At 43.8% G+C, this 26,075-nt stretch overlaps 1 protein-coding gene across 6 annotated transcripts in view; it reads right to left on the bottom strand.

The window, feature by feature from the left end:
- Positions 1 to 26,075, bottom strand: part of KIF16B (kinesin family member 16B) — a 223,787-nt gene that overhangs the window by 17,724 nt on the left and 179,988 nt on the right. For 4 of the 6 annotated variants that reach the window (XM_008173558.4, XM_065589753.1, XM_008173554.4 and 1 more), the window contains one exon: positions 1,710 to 1,793. The exons of the other annotated variants lie outside the window; for them this stretch is intronic. In XM_008173558.4, coding sequence (XP_008171780.2) covers positions 1,710 to 1,793 — 84 coding nt within the window. The remainder of the gene's footprint in view (positions 1 to 1,709; positions 1,794 to 26,075) is intronic. 6 annotated transcript variants of the gene reach the window in all.

The following is a 26,075-nucleotide window of genomic DNA, read 5'->3' as shown; positions in this document are numbered from 1 at the left end:
TGTGTTACCACAAATCTTTGATCAGGCTTTTCCTGACAGTGGGTGTTAGTATCCAGTTAGACACTGGTCTCTTTAGTATTTCTTGTTGGGGATTACCGAATAATGTGGGAATATGTACAGTATGTATGGGGAAACAGTGTATTTATTTATGTAAATAGTGTCCAGATCTTATGATAGCTGAACTATATATAGCTAATAAACAAGGTTTAAATGGTTTAATTTAATTAAGGTGGGTATAATACATTAAATGTTAGAGACTATTTGTATGAGTATATCTAAAATTATAAATACTATATAACCAAGACCAAACCCCATCATTTTACAAAGCAGTTAGAATATTTAGATATACATGTATAAACATTGCAATAAAATCAATTAATAAAATCAACAAAGACAAGGGATTAAGTTACTGTGTGGGACACAAAATACAGAAGCTAATTCCAGCAATGAGAATGGAATATAACCATAGATTTAATAATATGAAAAGCATTTAAAATTACTGTAGAAGAATCTGAAGCAGGAAACAGATTATATTTTGAAATTGCACTGTCGGGTAGTAGCCCTTCAAAAGTCAGTGGGAAGAGAGGTTTGTGTTTCACAAAATGCTGTGGTTTGTAGAAAAAGATTAACTAAAAAGAAGAATCAGAAGGTTCAAGTAGAATACAATTTTCTTAGTTTTTGGAGATATCCTATCTCCTAGAACTGGAAGGGACCCCGAAAGGTCATTGAGTCCAGCCCCCTGCCTTCACTAGCAGGACCAAGTACTGATTTTGCCCCAGATCCCTAAGTGGCCCCCTCAAGGATTGAACTCACAACTCTGGGTTTAGCAGGCCAATGCTCAAACCACTGAGCTATCCCTCCCCCTCTTTTCCCTTTGTTCTGTTTAAACAGCACTTGTTATTTTAACTTAATGCAATGGCTCCAACTCTATATGGACTTGCATCCCTGTGCAACCCCATTAGCTATAACAGGGTTGCAGAGTGGTGTACATTACTACAAAATCTGGTATCTCTCCCCCCCCCCCAAATACCCTATATTAGAATGATGAATGAGCTATTGATGAAATACAGAATCCCCACAGGTGCCTGGTAGAATAGCTAGAAGGATTTGGAAGTTGGATCTGTGTACTGTATGCACACCCCAACAACAGGATTTGAAAATTATCAGAAACATTGTTATGCTACAATCAAAGTTAATTCTAATACTAGCTCAGAGAGCAAAGTAAATTCAAAAGAAGTTAGATTACAAATAAAGCTCAATGAAGCCTAAAGAGTGCCTGCGTCTTCATCCCCAGATATTCTGATATAGTAATTAAGATAAAATATGGCAAATCTTCAGTTAATAAATTGAGTTTATAGTAGGCAATCTTCTTTAAAATCTTACGCTGTGTAGAGACCATCTGTCTACACTGAACGCTTACTTCACCTCATCTACCACCTTTTCCTCCTTAAATAAATAAACCTCCTATGAACAAAACTAAAGATGCCTTTTTTTTTTTTTTTAAAGACCAGAAGGATTTTTTTTATAAGCATGTTTCATTACTTTGCAATCTACTGCTGCCATCTCCTGTGGTAAATGAAGCAGCAAGTAACTTCACACTTACAAATAGACTATTTAACTTCTGCCATATGGGAATGGCTCGTATAGAGTTCTGTCTGCCTGACCTGTCTAAATACACTCTCAAAAGTTTGCTAAAAAATTACCATTACCTCTAAGTGACTCCGCCGTTCCGCGATCACTCTTTCATCCTTATTTCCAAATAGCTTCTTTGGAGGGAATTCTAAAACAGCAAGCTGTAATAGATGTAAGAGAATTAATTGGTACTGTAAATGATAAGCTAAGCTGAAAAAAATTCTCTTTAAAACACAAAGTGATCAGAGAGAGGAAAATGACAAATATTCACACGTTACAGTGTATGCCATTAGGTCCAACCCCATTATGCCGTTCTACTAATGTTAATATAATCCAATCAGTACTAAAACAATAGGGTTGTACTGTCACAAGTGAATAATGGCAAAGCAAATATAGGAATTCGAATGTCTCCGTCTACCAACATAAAAATCAAAAGTTTGTAAACTGAACCTGCATATTACACTGGCTGCAAAGAAGAGAATATGAACTGCTCAGGAATTCTATATATTTTAAAGATCAGAATCGTCTGTTAAAATCATTGTAAGCTTATCTCCGATTGTGTTACCATGTATTTCATTTGATTTTGTCTAGGATAGCTATATAGTTTCCATCATTAAATCTGAGAGCTTTTACTGAAATCATGCTTTGCGATAGTTTCGGTGGGCTTCAGGTGACCCTAGGTTAGTGGCAGTGTGTTATTAAAAGTCACCGCGGGTGAGCATAAAGACATGTTAACCTATAATCAGGATATTTTACTGAATAATCGGCCTAACTTTAGAGTGTCCAAACAGAATCCACGTGAATACGGTAAAAGCTTATGTATCACACTGAAAATGAAAACTACCAACAGCACAGTTTTATTCTGAAAAATGACTATCTAAAGATGTCTCTTACCTATGCAATAGATGCACGCCATGTAGATGTTCAGAATTATATTTGTTTATGTCACTACTTTTTAATCCTGTTAGGAACTACAGAAGCCAACTCACTAAGAGAGAGTGAATAGGATTCTATACCCTTCTTGTGCATGAAATGCAATTGTTAATTTCCAGTCAATCAGTTATATCTGTTCAAACTTTTAGAAGGCAATAGGTTTAAACAAGTGTCACAGAAAGTGTAATTTGGCCTATAAAGTCTTATTTCTGGTAATGATGCAAAGGAGGAAAGAAACCACCATTACTCTTAAAGCTGAAGTTTGGTCTGCGGGGATGGCAGTGAAAAATATCTTCACTATATCACTGACCGTGTCAAATAAGGAAATCATTCAGACACAAACATGCAACCACACAATTTCATTGTTAGAGTCACTGTTCAGAGTGGGGCACTTCCAAAAACAATTGCCTCTTTCCACACAAATTCAAACTGGCTGCCTGAGGATGTCAAGAGAGAACAAAATAAAAGAACTATCGCCTAGTATACAAGTATATTTTAGGGCTGTAAGGAGTTTATGCTTGTGTACAATATGCAGAAGCACAGTATATTAAATTACAAGCTTTATTTTTGCCTTTGAACATAAACACTCAATGTAGAGAAGTTCTTCAGCAATCTCCAGTTTTTCAGCAATAATTCTTCAACCCTATTCTCTTGTTAAACCCTGATGTGGATAATTTAGAGTGTTACATTTAGTTCCTGTCTAGACATCTTCAAGTGAGTAATCTGAAGTAGTGCACCAGGGGGCAGTGGTGGAGAGGCTCTTTACTACATCAACCTCTTTTTCCTCAAAATTATATTCCTCGAGTTTCCCCCACCATTTTCTTTTCATCTACTTGCTTCCACATGCTTAGAGAATTAGCAGCATGTTGCCTAATATTATAGTATAAAAGCAATTATGTCCTTGGTAACAATTCTCATTGCATTAATCACTTTTTTTTTTATTTAATCTATACAACGATATTGATGGACGGCAAAAATCTCACCCCTGAAGAAGTTATGCTATATTAGGAATCACTGCATTATGTGACCACTAGGTATAATGGTCAGACAAATAAAAAGATATGTTTTATATTTTAAAAACATATCTCGCTGTATGTTTGGGGATTGTTTCTTTCTAAATAAAATGAGTTTACACAAATATAAAGGTTAGGGTTGCCACTTTCAAGATTTGTCCTGTAGAGTCAAAACATATTGTATTGGCTAAATGCAGGTGGGGTTTCCCTACCTAAATTCAATTTGAGATTTAGTAATCTTGCTGGATATGGGACTGACTCAGGAGAAGCAGGATCATTCCACCAAAGTGTGGGATGGACAGCAATCCTAAAAATAGTTTTGTAATGCATAAGCTTTCTGAACCCATTTTAGGAGAAAAATCTCTGTTGACTTCTCTGGAGCCATTAGGTTCTCTAAGATAATCTTGATCAGGGCTAAGGTAGACAAGGGTACCTTAGGGACTCACACAGTTTAACCCTTGCATAGCTCTGGAATCACTATGCCATACAAATCGTTGCAACCAGGAAAGCAAGAGTTCATTATATTGGAGATGGGCCTCAGCCAAACAAACCCACTCTGAAATTTGTGGAGGTTCACAATATGAAACATGACTCAGATCAGAATTTCATGGCTGTCCAAAAGCTAGGATCTGAACACCTGAAACTTGGGGAAAAGGGTATATGTCAGAATCTGGATCCAGATCAGAACACTGAAGCTCAGGCCTGTCTTTAGTATACAAATTACATACTGTGAGGATCTTGCCTCCTAAAAAGCACACTAGAGCTAAATTATGCAGCACTGACCATCCCACCCCAGTCACCATCCCTCTAATCCAGGTCATTCAGTACAACATTGTTTTATGAATTTATTTTGATCTTAAACTCAATTGATTTTATTTTACATTGACCCAGATTTTAAACGTGTTGCAAATACTTGTCATATCTGTGTCAGTATACTGACAACCAGTAACATCACCTTATGAGCTATCTGGAGGCTTTGGCATCCAGGTAAGTGACAGCTGGAGGTTTGGGCTTTTGGGTAGGGAACAGCTGGTGCTTTTTTCTCCCCAAGAAGATGTGGGAGATGGTTTTGGTTTGTGGTTTCCAAGTGGCAAGCTTCTGGTACTTGGGAGCACATACAACATTACCTCCCTCCCACTTTTGGGAAAAGGGTTAAATTTGGAAGGGATGTGTGTGAATTTTTTCTTCCCCACTACAGCAATTCTTGAAAGCCATTAATTATCCCACTCTGCCTCAATATCTGTCAAAACAGCCAACAATGACACACAAAAGCATGCATATTAACTTGATGTTCCTGCTAAAATGATAGGCAGTGAACGTTAATATTGATTACCTTTCAACAGTGACTTCCAATGCTTTTCATTGTAGAAGTTACTGTTGAAATGTAATCAATATTGACATTTACTTCTTATAAGTTTAGCAGAAACAGTGTCAGTCTTCATTACTAACAGCCCATGAAACAAAAGGGAGACATTCAAACCACTAGAACTCATGTTTCAGACTGGCTGCAGACTCAGGCAGATATCAAGCCATCAATTAATATCCAATTCACATTCTGAAGGTCATCTTTGCAATCATGAGGGCTAGAAACCCTTTTTTTATATTACATAAGTGGAAACAAATTTGTTAACAATTATGAAGAAATGTAAATATTCTTTGTAATTATGTGGTAGAGTATATAATGTTTATGTGTCACTGGCAGTGGTCTCCTTACAGCTGCCATGATTTGTACAACTGATTAGGTTAAAAAGAGGAGGCTCTTTTGCATTTTTGTGGGGGAAAATCATTAATTTTAAGAGGTTCTACTAAATATGTGATGTATAAACATGACAGCGATTCTTATATCAGAACTGTGACTGTTATAACAAAAAAGAAAAAAAGAAAAAGTCCAGTAATATGAACATACCAAGCCATGAGACATTTTGCCATAATTTTGTACAAGCAGCTTCTGTTCTGATGTGTAGTTTAACATGAGGTTTGGAATCAATTAAAAGAAAACTTCACTCAGTTCAGCAACCTGACAGTTCAAAAGTTAAAAAGCATTTGTCTCTACAGGCATAAACTAGGAAATGTATCTGAAACTAGGACATTTTAAAAATATTACTGGTATTTGAGCTACTAATGGTAGCAACATTTTAATGCATACAGTGAAATTGTCACTGGCAATGTGGGAAGCCTTTAAGAAACTGTCAAGCAGCTGCAAATTGTATTACATTTGCCAGAGATTATCACACTCCTGATATTTATACATCACTGAAATTCACTTGCATACGCTTGTTCATGGACTCAAATGCACAGGATGTCTGAGGGGGGTAGATTATGTATATGGGTCTGTGTCTCAGCTAAAACAAGTGTAAAAAAAAGTATATAGTATCCAGAGCTGAAGACTGTCAGGGATATAAAATCATTCCTTTGAAAAATCAATTGACCTTTCATTTACCCTCTCATCCAGCTGAACTCCCAGGCAGCCACACCTTAGCTATTAGGACTAACTTTTCTCATTAATGTAATTTAAAACCATGCCACACATTAAGACAGCAGCACAAGCGTTCTCATTTCCTACGGGGCTAGGTTTCTTCTTACATGACTTTTTCCCTCCCTTGCTGCAGTGGTGTTGAAAATGTTTGCCGACAGTTCCACAGTTTGGATGTTTTGTCATTTTCTTGGGCTGCTGAGGTGGTGATGTGTTTTCTGTAGGGCAAATTAACAAACCCATACCCTGCTTGACAGGAATAGTGAGTTCAGGGCCGTTCCTAGCCACTTTGGTGCCCTACGCTGTCCCCAGCCCGCTCCGCTCTGCTCCCCTGGCTCCCAGCCTTCGGGGGTGCAGGGGAACTCTCCCCCAGAACTCAGAGGCGGCATGGCTGGGAGCCAGTGGAGCGGAGCAGGCTCGGCCCAGGTCGCTCCACTTACCACACAGGGCAGGGGCAGGAAGCGGCGGAGCGGAGCAGGGGCGAGGGCTTTGGGGAAGGGGTAGAGTGGGGCAGGGCTGGGGCGGAGAAGTGGCAGGGGCTTTGGGGAAGGGGTGGAGTGGGGCAGGGCTGGGGTGGAGAAGGGGCGGGGGCTTTGGGGAAGGGGTGGAGTGGGGGCGGAGGCCATGGGGAAGAGGCGGAGCAGGGGCTGGAGCAGCATGCAGCTGCTCAGGGCACCAGGAAATGTGGTGTCCCAAATTTCCTGGTGTCCTACACAGCTGCGTACTTTGCGTATGGGTTGGGACAGCCCTGAGTGAGTTAGAGCGATTTCCTGAGGGGAAGCGTCTACATGTGGTGTGCAAGAGTTCTAATTTTTATTTTGACTGCAGAGGCATTTCTCTACCATGCTTAATTATATTAGCATCCTGATACAAATTTTGTTACACACACATGCACACGCAAAGAGCGAAAATGCTCAGAGCTCTTCTGGCTGAACTTCAAAGAAAATGGTGAATTAAATAATCCAAGGAAACGTCAGACTCCTTGTTGTTTTTGTCAGACAGGAGATTGTAGATCACTGCTCTTTTAATGTGTGTTAGCATATGTGATGGGGCCTCTGCCCCATGCTGGGTTGGGAGGGGTTAAGGTGGCCCGGCAGGCCAATTAAAACCCCCAAGTAGACCTAGAGGAGGAGCCAGGAAGCAGGCCACTAATTAGGAGTAAGATCAGCGGAGCAGGAGCAGGCGGGGCCAGTATATAGCCAGGTTGTTGACGATTGCAAGGGCAGGGAAAGGCTGCAAGGAAGTAGGCTACAGTCACTCCCGAGTGGAAGGCGTTGGAGGATGGCAAACCCAGAGAGGGGCGAATCCAGTAAGGTAGGAAGAAGCCCAGGTAAACTGCAGCCAGGACTAAGAGATATAGACCTTGGCTTCATGTTATAGATTACCTGGGCTGAAACCCAGTGTAAAGGACGGATCTGGGTTCCCTACCAGCCACTTGGTAGTGTACTGGGAAGCGAGAGCCTGAAGCATGGCCTGCGCACTGAACCAAAGTCAGCAAAAGTTATGCTCTGAACAAAAGTCAGGCCCTGTCAGAAAGCAGGTGCTTGCCGATACACGAACTTGGCACAAGTACCAGCAGCATTGTTAAAACACACTGAATATGTAAATGTGTTCTAGCCGATCAGCATGAGGACACCCCAAGCCAGCACATGATGATTTGACAGAAGTGATAAATGTGGATGCTTTGTCTGAAACACAGGAGAAAGGTACAAGGGGAAGTAACAAACATGTCACGAGACATGGAAGGTGGTACCTAAGTTGTTGATCCCATATTGTTTGTCTCAATCTATAAATGTTGAGATACCTCACCCTAACCATCATCTGGCCTAGAGGAGAGCGGAAAGTCCCGCCGCTCACTGAATTGGTCCATTGTAACAGGCATACATGTGCTAGTGTAATTGCAGACATTGATCCAGGGAACTAGGACTGCTTCGTTGACAATAAATCTGGCCCAGCGCCTCCACTGAATGGAGTCTATGGTCTCTTTGGGCAGTTCAGTCGAGGTCTGCTGGGCTGGCTGGCTGCACAGAGACAGCACAGCACACACAGAACACACACGCCGCCAACAACTAACACTGGTGACCCAACCGCTCATCTGGTAAGTAGGCAAGCGGTCCTCTGTAGGAATCGCGATCTAACACGGCAGAAAACTCCAAGCTAGGGATCCCCCTTATCCCCTCCCTTCAAATCTCCACAGAGTCCGATGAGGTATAGATACACTGGGTAGCCCTCAAAGGAAGTCCTTATGAGTTAAAAAAAAAAGATAGTGGGAAATCACAGACTGGAACATGTAAAGTGATGGCAGAAACTGAGCTTTAAAAATAACAATTAGAATAAAAAAGGTAGAATATTGGCAACTATAACCATGACTGTTAAATGGTTAAGACAACACGCCACAGAATTGGCAGGGCAAATAACAGAAAGAAAAAAAAGAGTTAAAAGAAGCAAGAGCGCCCTGGAAAGCTCTCTCTTAGCAGGATGGCACGCAGTCCAGAGACATTATATGGTACAGCAAGTACAGGAACAAAATAGGAAATTGGAAACAACTGTAGAGAATCTGCAAAAAAGAGAAATGCCGTCCCCATTATAAATCTCTTTGGGCTACAATAGACTTCGGGTATTTATACAGTGCCTGAAGAATGGGGACAGAAATGGAAAAAGGTGGCCCTAGCAAAATTAAAAGATGAAACAGGGGATGATTGGAATGGGTGTTGCAACAGGCACATGTGGAATGACCCAGACCAACCACCTAACAACTCATGGGCACAGGCCACTGCATTGCAGCCACCACTGTACAATAAGAGCCAGGTTCCAGTAAAACTTAAACCACTTGGCTATGGTCACTGTCGGAAGACCGGATACTGAGCTAGATGGACTATTGGTCTGACCCAGTATGGCCATTCTTATGAGACCAAAACCAGTGCCTGTCAGAACTGGAAAAGTAAGTGCACAGGAGGGGGAAGTAGACTCTGGACTGGTAAATCTGATAAAAGGAGAAAATGGAACAGTTCACGGAGAACATTAAGAGATAGGAGCTGCGACTTAATCGCGGAGGAGTGGATAAAAAAGAATTTCAAGGTGAAAAACCTAGAGTGAGCGAGTTAACACCTAAAATTGATGCATTCATGTATGGATTTGCCCACAAACAGTTAAAAGCAGTTTCTTAATGTATGCACAACATGCCTCAGGTGGCACATGACCAGGATTCATCACTGAATTTGGTCCGCTGGTTGGATCATTAGCTTCCCCGGCTCGGGCCAGGTACTGATAGGGAGTGTAACGTGAACGCTGATCCATGCCCCAAAAGCAAAGAAAGGCAATCCTGCAATCCATTTGGCATGCAGACAAAAGCAACGGACACAGAGAACAAATTCAGTTTTGAAAGAGCAGATAACAACCTTCACTCGCCTCTCAAAACCAGGATTAGAACCCAGGGATACGGGTTCCCAACTGCTTTAACCCATCGAGCCCCATTTCTCGCTCAGAGTAATAATAGAACCTTCTTTCTCAAATATTTTTACATACTATTTAATTTTTTTTATATATTCTCTCCGTTTGTTAAATATGCTGCTGCCACCTGTACTTTAAGATAACTTGACAAAGTTAATTAATCTCCCTCAGCTCAGGTCTCCCTCCCTTCCTAGGTTGCTCTCCCATCCTCCCCCTCCTCTCCACTCTCTCTGTTTTAAAAGTTCTAGTTATTACAGAAACCTCCATCGCTGAAAGAGAGGAAGCAACTGAAAACACTCCTAACTTTCTTGAAGATGTAGTTGCCAAGCAACTGAAATGCATACTCTGCTTCCAATCCTAACCACTGACTAATATTTAAAACATGGGTTTTCCCTAATTCCATATAGCAGAGTTTTTAAAATAAAGTTATATAAAGTAATGGACAATGTCTTAAGTTACTGACTTAATACAACAAGTGGGCAAATAACAGTATGAATTTTTATCAATTCTTATTAAAAGTTTTAAATAAAAAGTTTCAGAGTAGCAGCCGTGTTAGTCTGTATCCGCAAAAAGAAGAACAGGAGGACTTGTGGCACCTTAGAGACTAACAAATTTATTAGAGCATAAGCTTTCGTGGACTATAGCCCACGTGCATATGCATCCGAAGAAGTGGGCTATAGTCCACGAAAGCTTATGCTCTAATAAATTTGTTAGTCTCTAAGGTGCCACAAGTCCTCCTGTTCTTCTTTTTAAATAAAAAGGTAATAACTTGCTTATTTAATTACTTCCCCCCCACCCCTGACTTTCCTCCGTGCTCCCCAGAGGCCATGCCCCACTGTTTGGGGACCACTGCTCTAGTGGAAGCCTTGGGGAAATTCTTGCCCTCTGAATATTTTTCCTAGTATGGTAATTATTTTGGCTTAAATTCATAATGTTCCCATTTCAAATACACTACCACAACCTGATCAGTCTGTTAGTTGTGTATTCACAGTTCCCATTGACTTCACTGAAAATGATAGGATAATGAGGCCCCCCGGAGCGCTACACTTACACAACAGTATTGCCATTTGACTAATGTGCCTGACTTAAGTTCAGAGATAAGAACTCTCTGTAGCAGTTTTAACAGTTCATGCAGAAATGATTTGCCTGTTGCATACAAACTCATCTAAGTGACATCTGGCTGCATTTATGAAACTTCCTTCTCTTGTGTGACTGACTAATGCTGTAAATTTCAGCCACCCTTGCCTTTGAGAAATGCTAATAATGAAAACTCAAAGGACAGGAATAATTCTTTCTGCTGAAGAGACTTGCATTTCTTACTACTCAATATTAATGGCAGATCTCAGGTTCTTAAAAAACAGCTGTCACAGAGAAATATACCTGCAAACAAATAAGCAAGACTTCTCTAAGTTTGATTTGTTGTAGGCATAAAGCAGCAAATCTTCAGGATAAACTAGGCTTATTATTGAGAGAAATAAAATAGCTTTCTACATTGCTTAGAATGGTAAAAATGGAAACATTCAAAATAAAGAAGCTATAAGCTAAAAACCTTATTTTTAAATGGTGCTTTAAATTTAGATAGCCTACATATATTTAAATTTATGTTTAATCTTTAAACAGATTATAAAGCTGGCTGCTTAAACACAAGTTTAAATACACACCATAAACCCTCATACAACTAATTTCCACAAACCATCAGCTCTCATCTGTCTATGCAAAAGTGAAACTCAAAAGACAGTAAGATCTCCTAGCTGGACAGCTATATTATGAAAAGATGGACTCACAGGAAAACACTTGGGGCAAAAGGAGTTTGGAGCCGAAGGGGAACAGGCAACTGTGGGGAACAGAGGGAATCCGTGTTGGTGACTCTCTACTTTATTGTGAGTCTTGCAATATTTTTCTTAAGGCCTTAGATCCTAGAGTCAAATTAACATATATGAGAATCTCCACCTGTGACACATGGCCAGAAAGGGTTAAGCATCCTGCAGGATAAATGACCCAAATTCAACCTTTAGGGACATATTGGTAGATAATGTTTGTGTTTTTGTGTGTTTACATATATATGGTTAGAGGCTGACAATGTAATCAAACAGTTCCTGTCTATGCTGTATTCTGTTAATTCAGAGATCAAAAGGAGATCTTACCATTTAAATGATTTGTAAATATAGGGATATCACTGTATTGATTTCTCTTTGAAGTATATAGCAGATCACCTGCAAATGGTGGAAAACAGCTGGAGATCTTACTATCTTTTGAGTTTTACCTTTGCACAGACAGATGAGAGTTGATGGTTTGTGGAAATTAGTTGTATGAGGTCTTATGGTGTGTATTAAATCTTGTGTTTAAGCAGCCAGCTTTATAACCTGTTTGAAGATTAAACATAAATTTAACTATCTGTGTAGCTATCTACATTTAAAGCACCATTTAAAAATAAGGTTTGTAGCTTATAGCTTGATGCTTAGGAAATAGGTCTACTTCAAAGTCTGGATGATTGCCCATTGTTCGCCTAAGGACTCCCAACTGTATAAAAACCCTTGGGTCCTGATCCTTTTTCTCTCAGATCTGCTTGATGCTTTATGCAGGGGAAGCTTGAGTCATAAGACTGAGATCTCCAGTCCCATCTGGATCACCCTGAATATGAACATTGGACTATAAACTATGGACTAATTCTGAAAGAACTCTTTGCAACTACAAAGCTCACCATCTCTACTATAAAACTGATCTCAGAATGGTACTCATGTCTGTATATATACTGATCTTTTAACCAATACTCTCTCTCTCCTTTTTTAATAAATTTTCATTTAGTTAATAAGAATTCGCTGTAAGCGTGCATTTGGGTAAGATCTGAAATATTCATTAACTAGGGAGATAATGTGTCTGAACCTTTGGAACTGGTAGAACTTTCTTATATGATGGATAAGATTTTCAGGAATCCTCATCATATTTGACTTGGGCATCTGAGTGGAAGCCCTAGGCTGGGTTGCTATAAGGGAACTGTGTTTTGGCTTCTGTGCAACCAGTAAGGTATTGTAGAAGCTGTTTTGTGCTCGCTTGGTAAATCTAAGCATTAGAATATCCACCAGCTTTGGGGATTGTCTGCTCCATTCTTTGCAGTTTGCCCTGAGTAACCTCAGTGCGGCCTCCCAGGACCCCAGTCACACCACCTCATTCATTTTATTTTATTTTACTTTTATATCTATATCTACATAAAGATTCTAGACCTTGTGGTTTCAGAGACAACTTTGGAAGTGTGACCCAAATGTGCCCTACAAGCAAAGAAAAAGACCCCAAGATTTCTTATTTAAAATCTTCTGATTTTTAAAGCAATCTCATAATTTTTGGGGGGCCTGACTCATGATATTTGAACATTCGGGGTTGGCAATATTGGGACAGAAGTCCATTTCACAAGCTTCATGACTATGGAGTCATTGCTAGAGCAATATATTACAATAGTTCTAGAGTAACGAGTATTACACAACCAATTTAACAGAATAGTGTCAGCCCATTTGTAAAGGATTTGCTAATCCAGCCAGGTAAGGAGGCGACACAAACCTATAATCGCTTGAAAACATCCTTGCCAAGCTACTTCATCCTCAGCACACACAGAGCCCATCTCACGACGCATTATTGTTGAGAAATCTTTGAGTTCAGTTAGACAACACAACTGGAAGAGAGACTATACACACTTAAATAAGCAAATAAAACCCCCTACAATATTAAATCATTAATAAAAAATGTTGTGTTGGTTAATAGTTTGCCTGACTTTAGTGTTACTGATTATTTATTCCCAAATAAACGTACATTATAACTGGAGTTAAAGTTGAGTACATATCAGACCCCTCTGCTTAAAAACATTTCTCTCCAACACAAGCATAACAAACCTAGGAAATCCAGTATTATGTTTAAACATAAAAGAAATCCAAACAGTCTGAAAATACACAATGGAGGCACCCAAACTACCTTAACTCCACCCAAGTAGCACATAACGTCTACAGTTCCAGATTAGAAGAAGCTGACTTTTAAAGACACAGATTGATTCTTTCGTTGCTCATGGTCTCATGTCCATTTTACAGATTGAAACCGACATTCAGAGAGGATCTGCTCTAATGCCCACTGAAGTCAATAGGAGTCTTTCTGTTCACTTTAGTGGGTGCTAAATCACTCAGATTCTAAGTGATGTGCCCAAGGGCACACAACAAGTCTGTGGCAGAGTCAAGAAAAGCACCAGAATCTGACTCCTAGTACTCTGCTTTAACCACAGAGCCATTTTCCCCACCTCTCTATTAATGTGTTTTAACACTACTTTCAAAAGTACTTCACCCATTGGGATGTGAGGGGCACTTTTTATATAAACAATACTCCCATCCATCTTCTCCACACAATGGATATTTTTCTCCCTGGGGTTTCCAGTTACCTGTCCATTGCAGCATACTTTTTGGCTATAATTTTGATATAGTCCTTAGTGCAAATTGGATGGCTTTGCTCACTTTTTAGTTTTCACCTCTGCTTTGTCCATGAAATTGTCAATTCCCCAAAGCAGCTCAATATTTTTCATTCGAGCCACTGTTTCTCTGTTTATTTTTATATTAAGCCATGAAAGATTGTAGTCTATTGATTTTGTCATGCAGGGGTTTTAATAACTTTTACTGTAATCTCTTGCTTTGGGCTTTGTAGAGGGGTAGACATTCTTGGAAGGCAAAACTGCCTTCTGTATGCTGCAGAGACAGGTGATGAAGAATTCACTTGATTGATTTTGTATTTACTTTACAGCAATCCAGACCTCGTTCTCAGAACAGCGAAAGTGAGTCTCACTGCTAATACAAAACTAAATATTCTCCAATTTACAAATAATAAACAATGTTCTCAGCTCCAGAGCGCCTAAGAAATCAGTCTTCTTCTGTAGCTACCAGTATTTATTTAAAGAAGGAAATGCTATGCTGGTTACCCATGGCCCAAAACTGAAAGTTCAGGACAGAAAAGTTTCTCTCACCATGGATGAACTAACATTCACAAGAAAATAATTTAACCTGAATGGAATAACGGACATGTGAGTTTTGATCAAAAGGGAAGTTTTTATTCTAATACACACAGGAAGACACATTCAAAACCCATGACCATACAAATCCAGCTAGGATACATTTATTCAAGCCTATGGGCTAATCTAATAAAAGATAGTCACAGCCACCATTTCTAAGAATCTGGTGGTGGTAGATCCCGGGCTGACATAGGCTGTTTAACTGCTTTGTTTAAGACACCTCGCAAGACATTCTGCATTAAGGGTGACGTCACATCATGATCAGAAGACAAAGTGGAGCACCTGAGACATCTCCATTTTGCCTTCATGTCCTGCTTCATTTCTCTGGACTGGATTTCTAACAAAGAAACTTCAAACAAGGACTGATCACTGATAATTTCCAGAAAAGCTTTTGCAAGCTTGCAGTTTATTCCATCACTGTTATGATCTTGATCTATGAACTCTGAAAAATCATCTGTATGTACATGATCTATTAACTTTTCATCTTCTTTTCTTTTATTATTAACTTTAGTTACTAAAGGATTAGCATCAGTGTGATTATTGGGTAAGATCTGAGTTATATATTGACCTGGCTAAGTGATCTCTTGTGATTGGAAGGGCCCTATATCTGATTAAATTGGTTTTCAATAACCACTCATCATAAAGTCCACTGTCTGGCTGGTGAGCCAAGGGCTGGAATGCCTAAGGAGACTGTGTGTTTGACTTCTTGTTAAGCAGTGTGGTGACACAGAAGTTCACTTTTATTACTGACTTGGTATAGTCTAATGATAGAATAAGCATAAGCACCAGTCTTATTTCTCAACAGTCTGTAATGAATTTGGTATCCTTAGTTGTGACCTACTGAGGCTCGGTGACACCATCATGAATCTTGCATTGAACAGTATGAAGCAACAAAAACAAACATGAATAGGATTTTACAGTTTATTCATGGTGAGCGATGCTCCTGTTCGTATACATTTTCAGACTGAGGGGCTCAACGAAATGGTATCAATTTCTTTTAAGTAATCTATAGCAGAACATGCCCCTGAGCAAAAAAAAAAAAAAAAAAAAAAAAGCCAATACAGTGTGGAGTCATTACAGGCTTATTTATTTAGCTGCTTTGGTAACTCATAGCAAACTAAAAGATGACGTGGGAGGAGCACCTAAACTAGAGCTGTGTACATTTTTTTCATCAAATAGCATTTTTGCCAAAAATGCATTTTGGAAGGCTCCAAAACAATTTGTGAATTCAAGTCAAATTCAATTAATTGCTTTGGTTGAAAAAAATAAAAAGTAAAAATGTTTAGTTTAATCTTTTGTTCCAAAACAGCGTTGTGTTTTGAAATCTGCCTAATTTAAAAAACAAAACAAAAACACAAAACCAGGGCAAAAAAGCCACTCAAAAATGCCTGATTCAAAATGAAAAAATTAAAAAAAAAACGCCTCTGAAAAACCAGTTATTTGCTCAGTTCTAATACACACTATTCTATGAGTACCAGAAAGAAAGGACAGTTACTTGCCTGTAGCATTCTCATAATTAAGGTGTTTGGGTTGGAAAATCGTATGTGATGATTTTATTTTTTTTTGTTACAAAAGCATTCCCCACTAACACTTGAGTGAGATACGAATATACATGGAAAAATGGAAAATTATATATACTGCAATTATTGTAATTTGTGCTGAACAAAAGAGATGACTAATATTCTTTTATAAAGGTTTAAGAGTAGCAGTCGTGTTAGTCTGTATCTGCAAAAAGAACAGGAGTACTTGTGGCACCTTAGAGACTAACAAATTTATTTGAGCATAATATTTTATAAAAGTATTGTAATGTTTATAGACAGATATGCATTTTTATATTACTGTTTTATTAGTTTGCTTTCAATATTTATGGAAAGTGGCATCACTAAGACTAGTAAAGGGCTCAACAGGAAAATTAAAATTAAGTAAAAGACGGTTACTCACCGTTGTAACTGTTGTTCTTCGAGATGTGTTGCTCATATCCATTCCAATTAGGGGTGTGCGCGCGCCGCGTGCACGATCGTCGGAGAATTTTCTACCCTAGCAACACCGGCGGGTCGGCTGTGGAGCCCCCTAGAGTGGCGCCTTCATGGCGCTGAATATATACCCCAGCCGACCCGGCGCCCCCTCAGTTCCTTCTTGCCGGCTACTCCGACAGTGGGGAAGGGGGGCGGGTTTGGAATGGATATGAGCAACACATCTCGAAGAACAACAGTTACAACGGTGAGTAACCGTCTTTTCTTCTTCGAGTGCTTGCTCATATCCATTCCAATTAGGTGACTCCCAAGCCCAACTTAGGTGGTGGGGTCGGAGTGAGACATTGCTGTGTGCAAAACCGCTGATCCGAATGCAGCATCGTCCCTGGACTGTTGCACTAGTGCATAGTGAGCTGTGAATGTGTGGACTGATGACCAAACCGCAGCTCTACAAATGTCCTGGATCGGAACTTGCGCCAGGAAAGCCGTCGAGGAAGCTTGGGCCCTCGTAGAGTGAGCGGTGAGGTGCGGTGCTGAGACACCTGCCAGGTCATAGCAAGTCCGGATGCAAGACGTAATCCAGGAGGATAGGCGTTGTGAGGAGACCGGTGAGCCTTTCATTCGGTCGGCCACTGCAACGAAGAGTTGCGTCGTCTTTCTAAAGTGCCTTGTGCGGTCAATATAGAAAGCCAGGGCCCTGCGTACGTCCAGAGAATGCAAACGTTGATCCTGGCGAGTAGCATGTGGTTTAGGATGAAAGACCGGGAGAAATATATCCTGATTGATATGAAATGGAGAAACCACCTTAGGGAGAAAGGTAGGATGTGGACGAAGCTGCACTTTATCCTTATGGAAAACTGTGTAAGGGGGCTCGGATGTAAGCGCCCTGAGTTCAGAAACGCGCCTCGCTGAAGTGATGGCTACGAGGAAGGCTGTCTTCCAGGATAGGTACAGAAGTGAACAGGTGGCCAGTGGCTCGAATGGAGGACCTGTGAGCTTGGAGAGAACCAGGTTGAGGTCCCACGTCGGAACGGGCTGACGTTGTTGTGGGTACATCCGGTCCAAGCCCTTGAGGAATCTAACGACCATCGGATTAGAGAATACCGAGGATGCGAGCTCCCCTGGGTGAAAGGCTGATATAGCGGCCAGGTGAACTCTAATTGAAGATATCGCCAACCCCTGCTGTTTTAGGGAGAGGAGATATTCCAATATGAGAGGAATAGGTGCCTGTAACGGGGACGTGGCTCGTTGTTCGCACCAACAGGAGAACCGCTTCCACTTGGCCAAGTACGTGGCTCGTGTTGAGGGCTTCCTACTGCTCAACAGAATCTGTTGGACCGAGAGTGAGCATTGTTGCTCTGCCTGGGTGAACCATGGAGCAGCCACGCCGTGAGGTGAAGAGATTGCAGGTCGGGGTGACGCAGCCGGCCGTGGTCCTGAGAGATGAGATCTGGACATAATGGAAGCGGGATCGGTGTCTGAACCGAGAGTTCCAACAGTGTGGTGTACCAATGTTGTCTCGGCCACGCTGGAGCGACCAGAATTACCTGTGCCTGGTCTTTGCGCAATTTGAGCAGTACCTTGTGGACCAGAGGAAACGGAGGGAAGGCATAAAACAGGTGGTCTTTCCAGGGAAGGAGAAACGCATCCGAGAGGGAGCCCGGAGCTCGACCTTGCAGGGAGCAGAACACGTGGCACTTCCTGTTGTCTCGAGATGCAAACAGGTCTATCTGGGGAAATCCCCACTTCTGGAAGACGGAATGTATGATGTCCGGACGGATAGACCACTCGTGCGTCTGAAAGGACCTGCTGAGTCGGTCCGCTAAAGTGTTCTGGACTCCAGGGAGGAACGATGCCGTGAGATGGATTGAGTGGGCGATGCAGAAGTCCCACAGGCGAATGGCCTCTTGGCATAGAATTGACGAACGTGCTCCTCCTTGCTTGTTGATGTAAAACATGGCCGTGGTGTTGTCGATGAGAACTAACACACAGCGGCCACGTAGGAGATTGAGAAATGCCTGGCACGCCAGGCGCACCGCCATCAGTTCCCGAACATTGATGTGCAGAGCTAGCTGGGGTGCAGTCCACAGGCCCTGGGTATGGTGTTCGTTGAGATGGGCGCCCCAACCCAGAGATGAAGCGTCTGTGACCAGGTGCCGAGAGGGTTGTGGGGCGTGAAATGGCATCCCCTCGCAAACCACATTGTGATCTAGCCACCAGGTGAGGGAGGTCAGGACCGAGTTCGGGACCGTGACCACCATGTTCAGGCTGTCCCGATGTGGGCGGTATATCGATGACACCCAGGTCTGGAGTGGGCGAAGCCGAAGTCTGGCATGCCTGGTTACGTACGTGCAGGAAGCCATGTGACCCAGCAGGGTGAGGCACGACCTCACCGTGGTAGTTGGGAAGGCCTTGAGCCCTTGAATAAGGCTCGTGATGGTACAAAAGCGGTTGTCTGGCAGGATGGCTTGTGCACGTCTGGAGTCTAGGACTGCGCCGATGAATTCTATTCTCTGGGTAGGTTCTAATGTGGATTTGTCCTTGTTGAGTAGGATGCCCAACTCGTTGAATGTGTGCACTATTATGTGGACGTGAGCTCGAACTTGCTCTTTGGTGCGACCGCGTACCAGCCAGTCGTCTAGGTACGGGAACACCTGTATCCCTTGCCGACGAAGGTATGCTGCCACGACAGCCATACATTTCGTGAACACTCTTGGGGCCGAGGATAGGCCGAAGGGAAGGACTGCAAATTGGTAGTGCACCTTGATTACCATGAATCGCAGGAAGCGTCTGTGAGGCGGGTAAATTGCGATATGAAAGTATGCGTCTTTCATGTCGAGGGCGGCGAACCAGTCTCCAGGATCGAGGGAAGGGATAATGGCCCCCAAAGAGACCATGCGGAACTTCAACTTTACTACGAATTTGTTGAGTCCGCGCAAGTCCAAGATGGGTCGCAGACCCCCTTTGGACTTGGGGATCAGGAAGTAGCGGGAATAAAATCCCCTGCCCCTTAACTCTAATGGAACCTCCTCTATGGCCCCCGTCAATAGGAGCGTGGAAACCTCCTGTATAAGAAGTTGCTCGTGAGAAGGGTCCCTGAAGAGGGACGGGGAGGGGGGGTGAGAGGGGGGGAATGAAGAAAACTGGATAGCGTATCCTCTCTCTACCGTGCGAAGGACCCAATGGTCCGAGGTTATAAGGGACCAAGCACGGTGGAAATGGGAAAGGCGATCCCGAAAGGAGGGGGCTGGATCCTGGGGGATGACTGGGGCGCCGTCCTCGACCGCACCTTCAAAAGTTCTGCCTGGGGCCTGAAGGTGGCCTTGGTGGCCCCTGATTCTGACCGGGTTGAGGGCCAGTCCACCTTCTCCTACCACCTCGCCCCCGCCTTCTGGCAGAGTCCTGTCTCTGACGAGGCGGAGGGGGGTAGAAACGTTGAGGCTGGGGCCTAAATGGTCTGCGCTGGGGACCCGCAACATGCATCCCCAGGGAGCGCATGATTGTTCTTGAGTCCTTGAGGCTCTGCAGACGAGAGTCCGTCTTGTCTGAGAACAATCCATGTCCCTCAAAGGGCAGATCCTGTAGGGTTTGCTGCAGCTCCGGAGGCAAACCCGAAACCTGAAGCCAGGAGATCCTCCGCATAGCGATACCTGAAGCCAGGGTTCTCGCAGCCGAGTCCGCTATGTCCAAGGAGGCCTGCAAGGAGGTCCGAGCCACCTTCTTACCCTCCTCTACCAAGGCCCCAAACTCCTCCCTGGAGTCTTGGGGAACCAATTCCTTGAACTTCCCCATGGAGTTCCAGGAATTAAAGTTATAGCGGCTCAGGAGCGCCTGCTGGTTCGCCGCTCTAAGTTGCAGCCCTCCGGCTGAATAAACTTTACGGCCAAACAAATCGAGGCGCTTAGCCTCCTTCGATTTGGGCGCTGCGGCCTGTTGACCGTGGCGCTCCCTTGCATTCACTGATGACACCACCAGTGAACACGGCTGGAGATGGGTATACAAGTACTCATAGTCCTTTGAGGGGACAAAGTACTTTCTTTCCACCCCTCTCGCTGTGGGTGGGATAGAGGCAGGAGTTTGCCAAATCGTAGTGGCGTTAGCCTGGATCGTGCGGATCAGAGGCAACGCCACTCTGGATGGGGCATCCGCAGAGAGGATGTTCACAATGGGGTCTTGCACCTCCACTATCTCCTCTGCCTGAAGGTCCATATTACGTGCCACCCTACGTAATAGGTCCTGGTGTGCCCGGAGATCTATCGGGGGTGGACCTGTGCTCGTTGTGCCCGCCACTGCCTCATCTGGGGAAGATGAGGAAGATGCCTCAGGTGGCAAGGGATCCAAGGGCGGGGCCTGGTCCAATGAGCCTTGGAGCGGAGCATCACCTGCCCCTGGGTCCAGGACGTCAGGTGGTGTGGGCACGGAAGCCTCCATGCCCCCTGGAGGAGGGCGAGAGATGGTGGACTCTGGGGCCCTTCGCTCAGAGTGCACCGAGCGAGAGGCTGATGGTGGTGGAGCCCCTTGCGCTTGGTGGTACGCCCACGGGGTCCAAAACGACCAGTGCGAAGGTCCCTGAGCGGGATCCTCCGCTACCTCCTGCCAGTGGCCCATGTCCGGATCATCGGCCTGTCCCTGAGGGGGGTATGCCGATCTCGATGCCCCATCGGAGGAACGGGACACTGATCTAGATGTCCATGGCGGTGCCGACCGCGCCGAGACGAGCTCCGGAAGGTACGGTGCCGTACGGTGCTGTTCCGGAGATGAACGGTCCCTGTGCGGTGCCGGCGAACGGTGCCGAGAACGGGATCGGTGCCGATGACCGCGACGGTGCCGAGAGTCCGACCTGGACCTGGAAGTTGATCTTAAGTAGGCCCGGTGCCGGGAGCGGCCTCTCGACGTCGAGCGTCGATCGTATCGGTGCCGAGAACTACGTCTCGATGTCGATCGGTGCCGACGATCATAGCGGTGCCGAGACGTAGAGCGGTGCCGCGACGATGTTCTTGGCCGCGAGTACGACCGGTGCCGAGGTGATATCCGGCGCCGGGACTGCGAGCGGCGTGGGGACCTGCTTCGGGACCTGGACCAGTGCCGTGGTTCCAGCCCCTGCGATGGAGGGCGCATCAAGGCAGGTTTCCCCCTAGATTGGACCGGACGAGTCAACGGTGCCGGTGGTTGGGGCGGTGCCGGCTCCGTGAGAGCGATCAAGTCTCTCGCCGTCGCGAAGTCTCTGGGGTCGACGGGAGGCACTGTATCACCGCCGGTCGCGGTGGTGACCCTGTCTGCACCGGACTCAACGGCCTCGGAGCCGGAGTCGACGGTGCTGGAGGCACCTGTTTCCGGTGCTCCACAGGCGGACGCGGCTCTACCCCCGGCACCGGGGGAGCCGGCGTCTTCGGCACGGCAGTCCCCGTCTTATGGGATTTTTTATGTCCCGGGGATGATGAACGGCGCCGAGGCACTTGCTGTGAGTGCGGTGCCGACGAGGTCCGGTGCCGTGGAGGCTTGTCCAACGTGGTCGGAATGGTCGGTGCCGCCGGGGCACTGCGCACCGAGGTGCTAGGTGCCGGGGCCTGACGCGCCGATGGAGCGTCCGGGCTAAGTGCCGCCTCCATAAGGAGTTGCCGGAGCCGAAAGTCCCGCTCCTTCTTGGTCCTCGGTCTGAAGGCCTTACAGATCTTGCACTTATCTGTCTGATGGGACTCTCCCAGGCACTTCAGACACGAGTCGTGCGGGTCACTCGTTGGCATAGGCTTAGCGCAGGAGGCGCACTGTTTGAAGCCGGGAGCCTTGGGCATGAGCCCGGCCACGCGCCGGGGGAAAAAGGGGGAGACAACCCCCTTAATCCCATTTAACTATATAACAACTATTAACAAAGTGAATAAACAACTAACTATATACAACTAGAACTATAACTATAACTGTGAATAACGGAATAAGCTAGGGAGAGTGGAGAACAGCTACGCCGCGCTCCACAGTTCCAACGACCGTCAGGGGCGGTAAGAAGGAACTGAGGGGGCGCCGGGTCGGCTGGGGTATATATTCAGCGCCATGAAGGCGCCACTCTAGGGGGCTCCACAGCCGACCCGCCGGTGTTGCTAGGGTAGAAAATTCTCCGACGATCGTGCACGCGGCGCGCGCACACCCCTAATTGGAATGGATATGAGCAAGCACTCGAAGAAGAATTCATTCTTTTATTAACTATATTTCATATACCATCTTCTTAATGCTTTTCTTTGTTTGACATAATTACACTGCCAAAGGGCATCTTTATATGTATTATAATGCTTACTGGTCACAAGCATTATAGTTAATGCTGCAAACAGCTTCCATTCTAACCTTGTGTTCTCACACTAAATTTTCCGCAACATTCACCTTTTGGACTGCAATTTTCCATTCTCTGCCATTCCATTCTCTGTCTTTAGGTGAATATAATTCCCCTGTATATATAATTTGGGAAACTGTACAAAATCCTCTCATTTCTCTGAATCACAGGGCAATGACATAAAAACACACATTTTCAATTGCTAAAAAAAATCTAAGTACACTGTTCATATTAGGAAGCATTCTTTAAGTATCAATTAAAATCAATGTTAGAGTTTATTTTGATTGTCACTGGGTAAAATTTTCAAAGCTAGCAATGGGATTAGGATCTTTAATCACTTAGGTGTTTTTGAAAATGTTATCCAAACATTGATAATTGCCAGGCGGTTAGTTGCCTTTAAAATGATCTATAGTAAGAATCCATATGAGGACAAAAACTTGTCTTCACAAAATAGTAGTATAAAGTTATGTACTATACTGGTTTAATTGATAAACTGTATTCTTGTTAATATCTCTTGAATTTACTTTTTATAACTTTCTTTAGTTCACCGCTGAATTTTGGTTTGGTTAATAAAACTTAAAAAACCTGAGTATGTCTCAAATTTATTGGATAAGGCCCAATCCTACCCTGAACTCATTTCAGGATCAGGGCTTTCGCTTTAGTAACACATTTCAAACAAAATCATTAGAAATTTTTAATATTTAATTTAAGCATCATGTTTTACACCTCTTTTATACAATACAGTAAAATAATCCAAAATCCACATTAGTGCACATAAAACGCACATGCTGCATATGCCTGCACAGTAAGTATGCATTTACTGATGCCAATAATTTACACCCTACAACGGCAGAGCTTCAGTCTCAATAGCTCTGAAGCAAGGAGGTTTCAAGTTCTGCTGGCACAGCAGTTTATAAAATCCAGAAGCTCAATAACTGCATGGCAATGGGCTTAAAAGCTCTGCAAGCTAAGTAGCACAAGGTTATTTCTCTCCTCACCCTTTTGCTGCTAAAATAATCCCCGGAGATTAAATACAAAAAGCTGTGTTAATGAAACTACAGCTGCACAGTTTAAAAATTGGAAAGTCAGGAAATGGAATATTTAAGGTTCCAAAAGAAACAGGGGCAAAAGGATTTTGAAGAACCCAGAAGAGTTTAAATTGGTGTTTAATTCCCCCCCCCCATACAAAAGCTAAATTGATCGGCCTAGTCCCCCCAGCCCCAAACAATGGAAAAGTAAAGGGCCTGGAGAGGGATGGGGCCAGCCTCCAACTTGTTGAGCACGTGCTCACATTCCCCCCACTACCAACGCGTGTGTGCCCACCCCCACCCCCACCCCAGTGTCACATCCCTTGCCATTTGGTCAAGATCACTGTGATGGGGTGTTCCCTCCAGACAGGGCCTGGAAGAGTTAAGATGGCTAACTGGGCCAACTAACTGCCCAGGCTGCACCTGGAGAAGGAGACAGGAAGCAGGGGATTAAGGAGAACGGGTTCAACTGAGCAGGAATGCAGGGCCTATATAAACCAGAAAGCTGGCAACAGAAGGGGCTGGAGTGAAGGAGTCTTCAGCCGCTCCCTGGAAGAAGGAAGGGGTATCTGGGGCTACAGGCAGGTAGTCTACAGTTACTTCCTGGGAGGAGGGAGTGTGGCTTGGCAAGCCCAGAGAAGGGGGAGAGCCAGAGAGGAAGGCAAGGTTCACGGGAAAGAGCAGAGAGGTATGGAGTAGGTCAAACATTGGCTGTCAATGAGAGGGCCCCTAGGACCTAGAGAAGAGGGTGGGCCCAGATCCTCCTACCAGCCGCTGACAAACTGGCACTGGCAAGTAAGCGAGCAGGAAGACTTCCTGAGCCCATTTACCAAGAAGGACTATGATACCCTGGAAGGGGGGGGGGAACCATATATGGTGACCTGGCTGGAGGGTCGAGTCATGAAGAGGAGGCTGCGGTTCTTGGAGTGAGAGGGATCCACAGGGCAAGGGGACAATGGCAGAGATGCAGGGGGAGGGCAAAACACCTGACTGGAGCTAATCCCCAGGATGACCAGCAGGAAATGCCACCAGCAGTGAATGAACCCTGTGACAATCACCATAAGTGTACACGGCACTTTATAACACAAGAGAATCCCCGCCCTGGTGAACTAACAATGTCAGTTAACAAAAGGAGAGGACACATAATGAGAGCTCAGGAAGACGAAGATGAAAACAATAAGATCATATTGTTGCTTGAGTGAGTAGTTGATGCATCTTCAGGTTATTTATTATATTTTAATATTATCATTAATATGATAATTTATATACCTCCCTGAAGAAGTTTTGAGAAGGGCCTTACAATCCACTTCAAGGATACTTAGGGAAAAAACAGTATTTTTATAAGTTAATATCAAAGGCTTAAATAAAGCTAGGTGTTTATGTATAATGTGTGGTTCAAAAAAAAAGGGGGGGGGGAGAGGGGCTTCACAGTACACAAAATGTTTTAGGTGAACAATTTATGGGAATAATAATTTCGCAGTGTGTAGAGTCTCAATTTAATATGAATAAAATCATTTGGCAGTTTATATCCCGGCACGCCAAGAAAAAAAAAGTTCTCCATCTGTGCATCAGTACCTCCGAGCTCTTTCAGAAACAGTTTCTGCTCCGAGTCAGAAATAATTCGTATAATCATAGCAAACAAGTAGAGAAAGCTTTGCCTATTAACAACCACAGTTGGCAATAACCTTAGGTCCTGTCAAACAATAACACCATAATCTGTCAGACAAAGGCTTCTGATAAGTGGAGGTCATTGACCTCAGAAATGAAGAGGTGGCATCCCAGGAACATACAACTATTATTTACACTACCAAAAGCATCTTTCCTCTAGAAGGCTAGATTGATAAAACATTGACAATACCATTATTGCAGAAACACTTTCCTGGAGGTTATAAAATGCAACCTTTATTGTTTGAGACATAATGCAATTTGAAATTCCATAGCCTCTATAGAGTACCCCTGCAAGAATGGTGCCCAGTTCCAATTACCCAGGGTTCAGTAGACTTATTCATGGAATGTTCTCTGACTGTGTAGTACATCCCAGCCAATTCATGTGCTTGGATAGAATAAAGGGGTCACATGTTACTCAGGCCTCTTCTGAAGGCACAAGTTTACGCTATGCACTCTGCTCCTTCAACCTGGATATTCTATAGCCAATCAGTTATGCAAAAGTATAAAGACAGGCTGGGTGGGGAGGAAGGTGCGGAGGGGAAGGGTTAGCT

The sequence above is a fragment of the Chrysemys picta genome, chromosome 3 (genome assembly GCF_011386835.1).
Source record: "Chrysemys picta bellii isolate R12L10 chromosome 3, ASM1138683v2, whole genome shotgun sequence".
Taxonomy (NCBI): domain Eukaryota; kingdom Metazoa; phylum Chordata; order Testudines; family Emydidae; genus Chrysemys; species Chrysemys picta.
The sequence above is the reverse complement of the archived record's forward strand: the minus strand, read 5'-3'. Positions and strand labels throughout refer to the sequence as shown.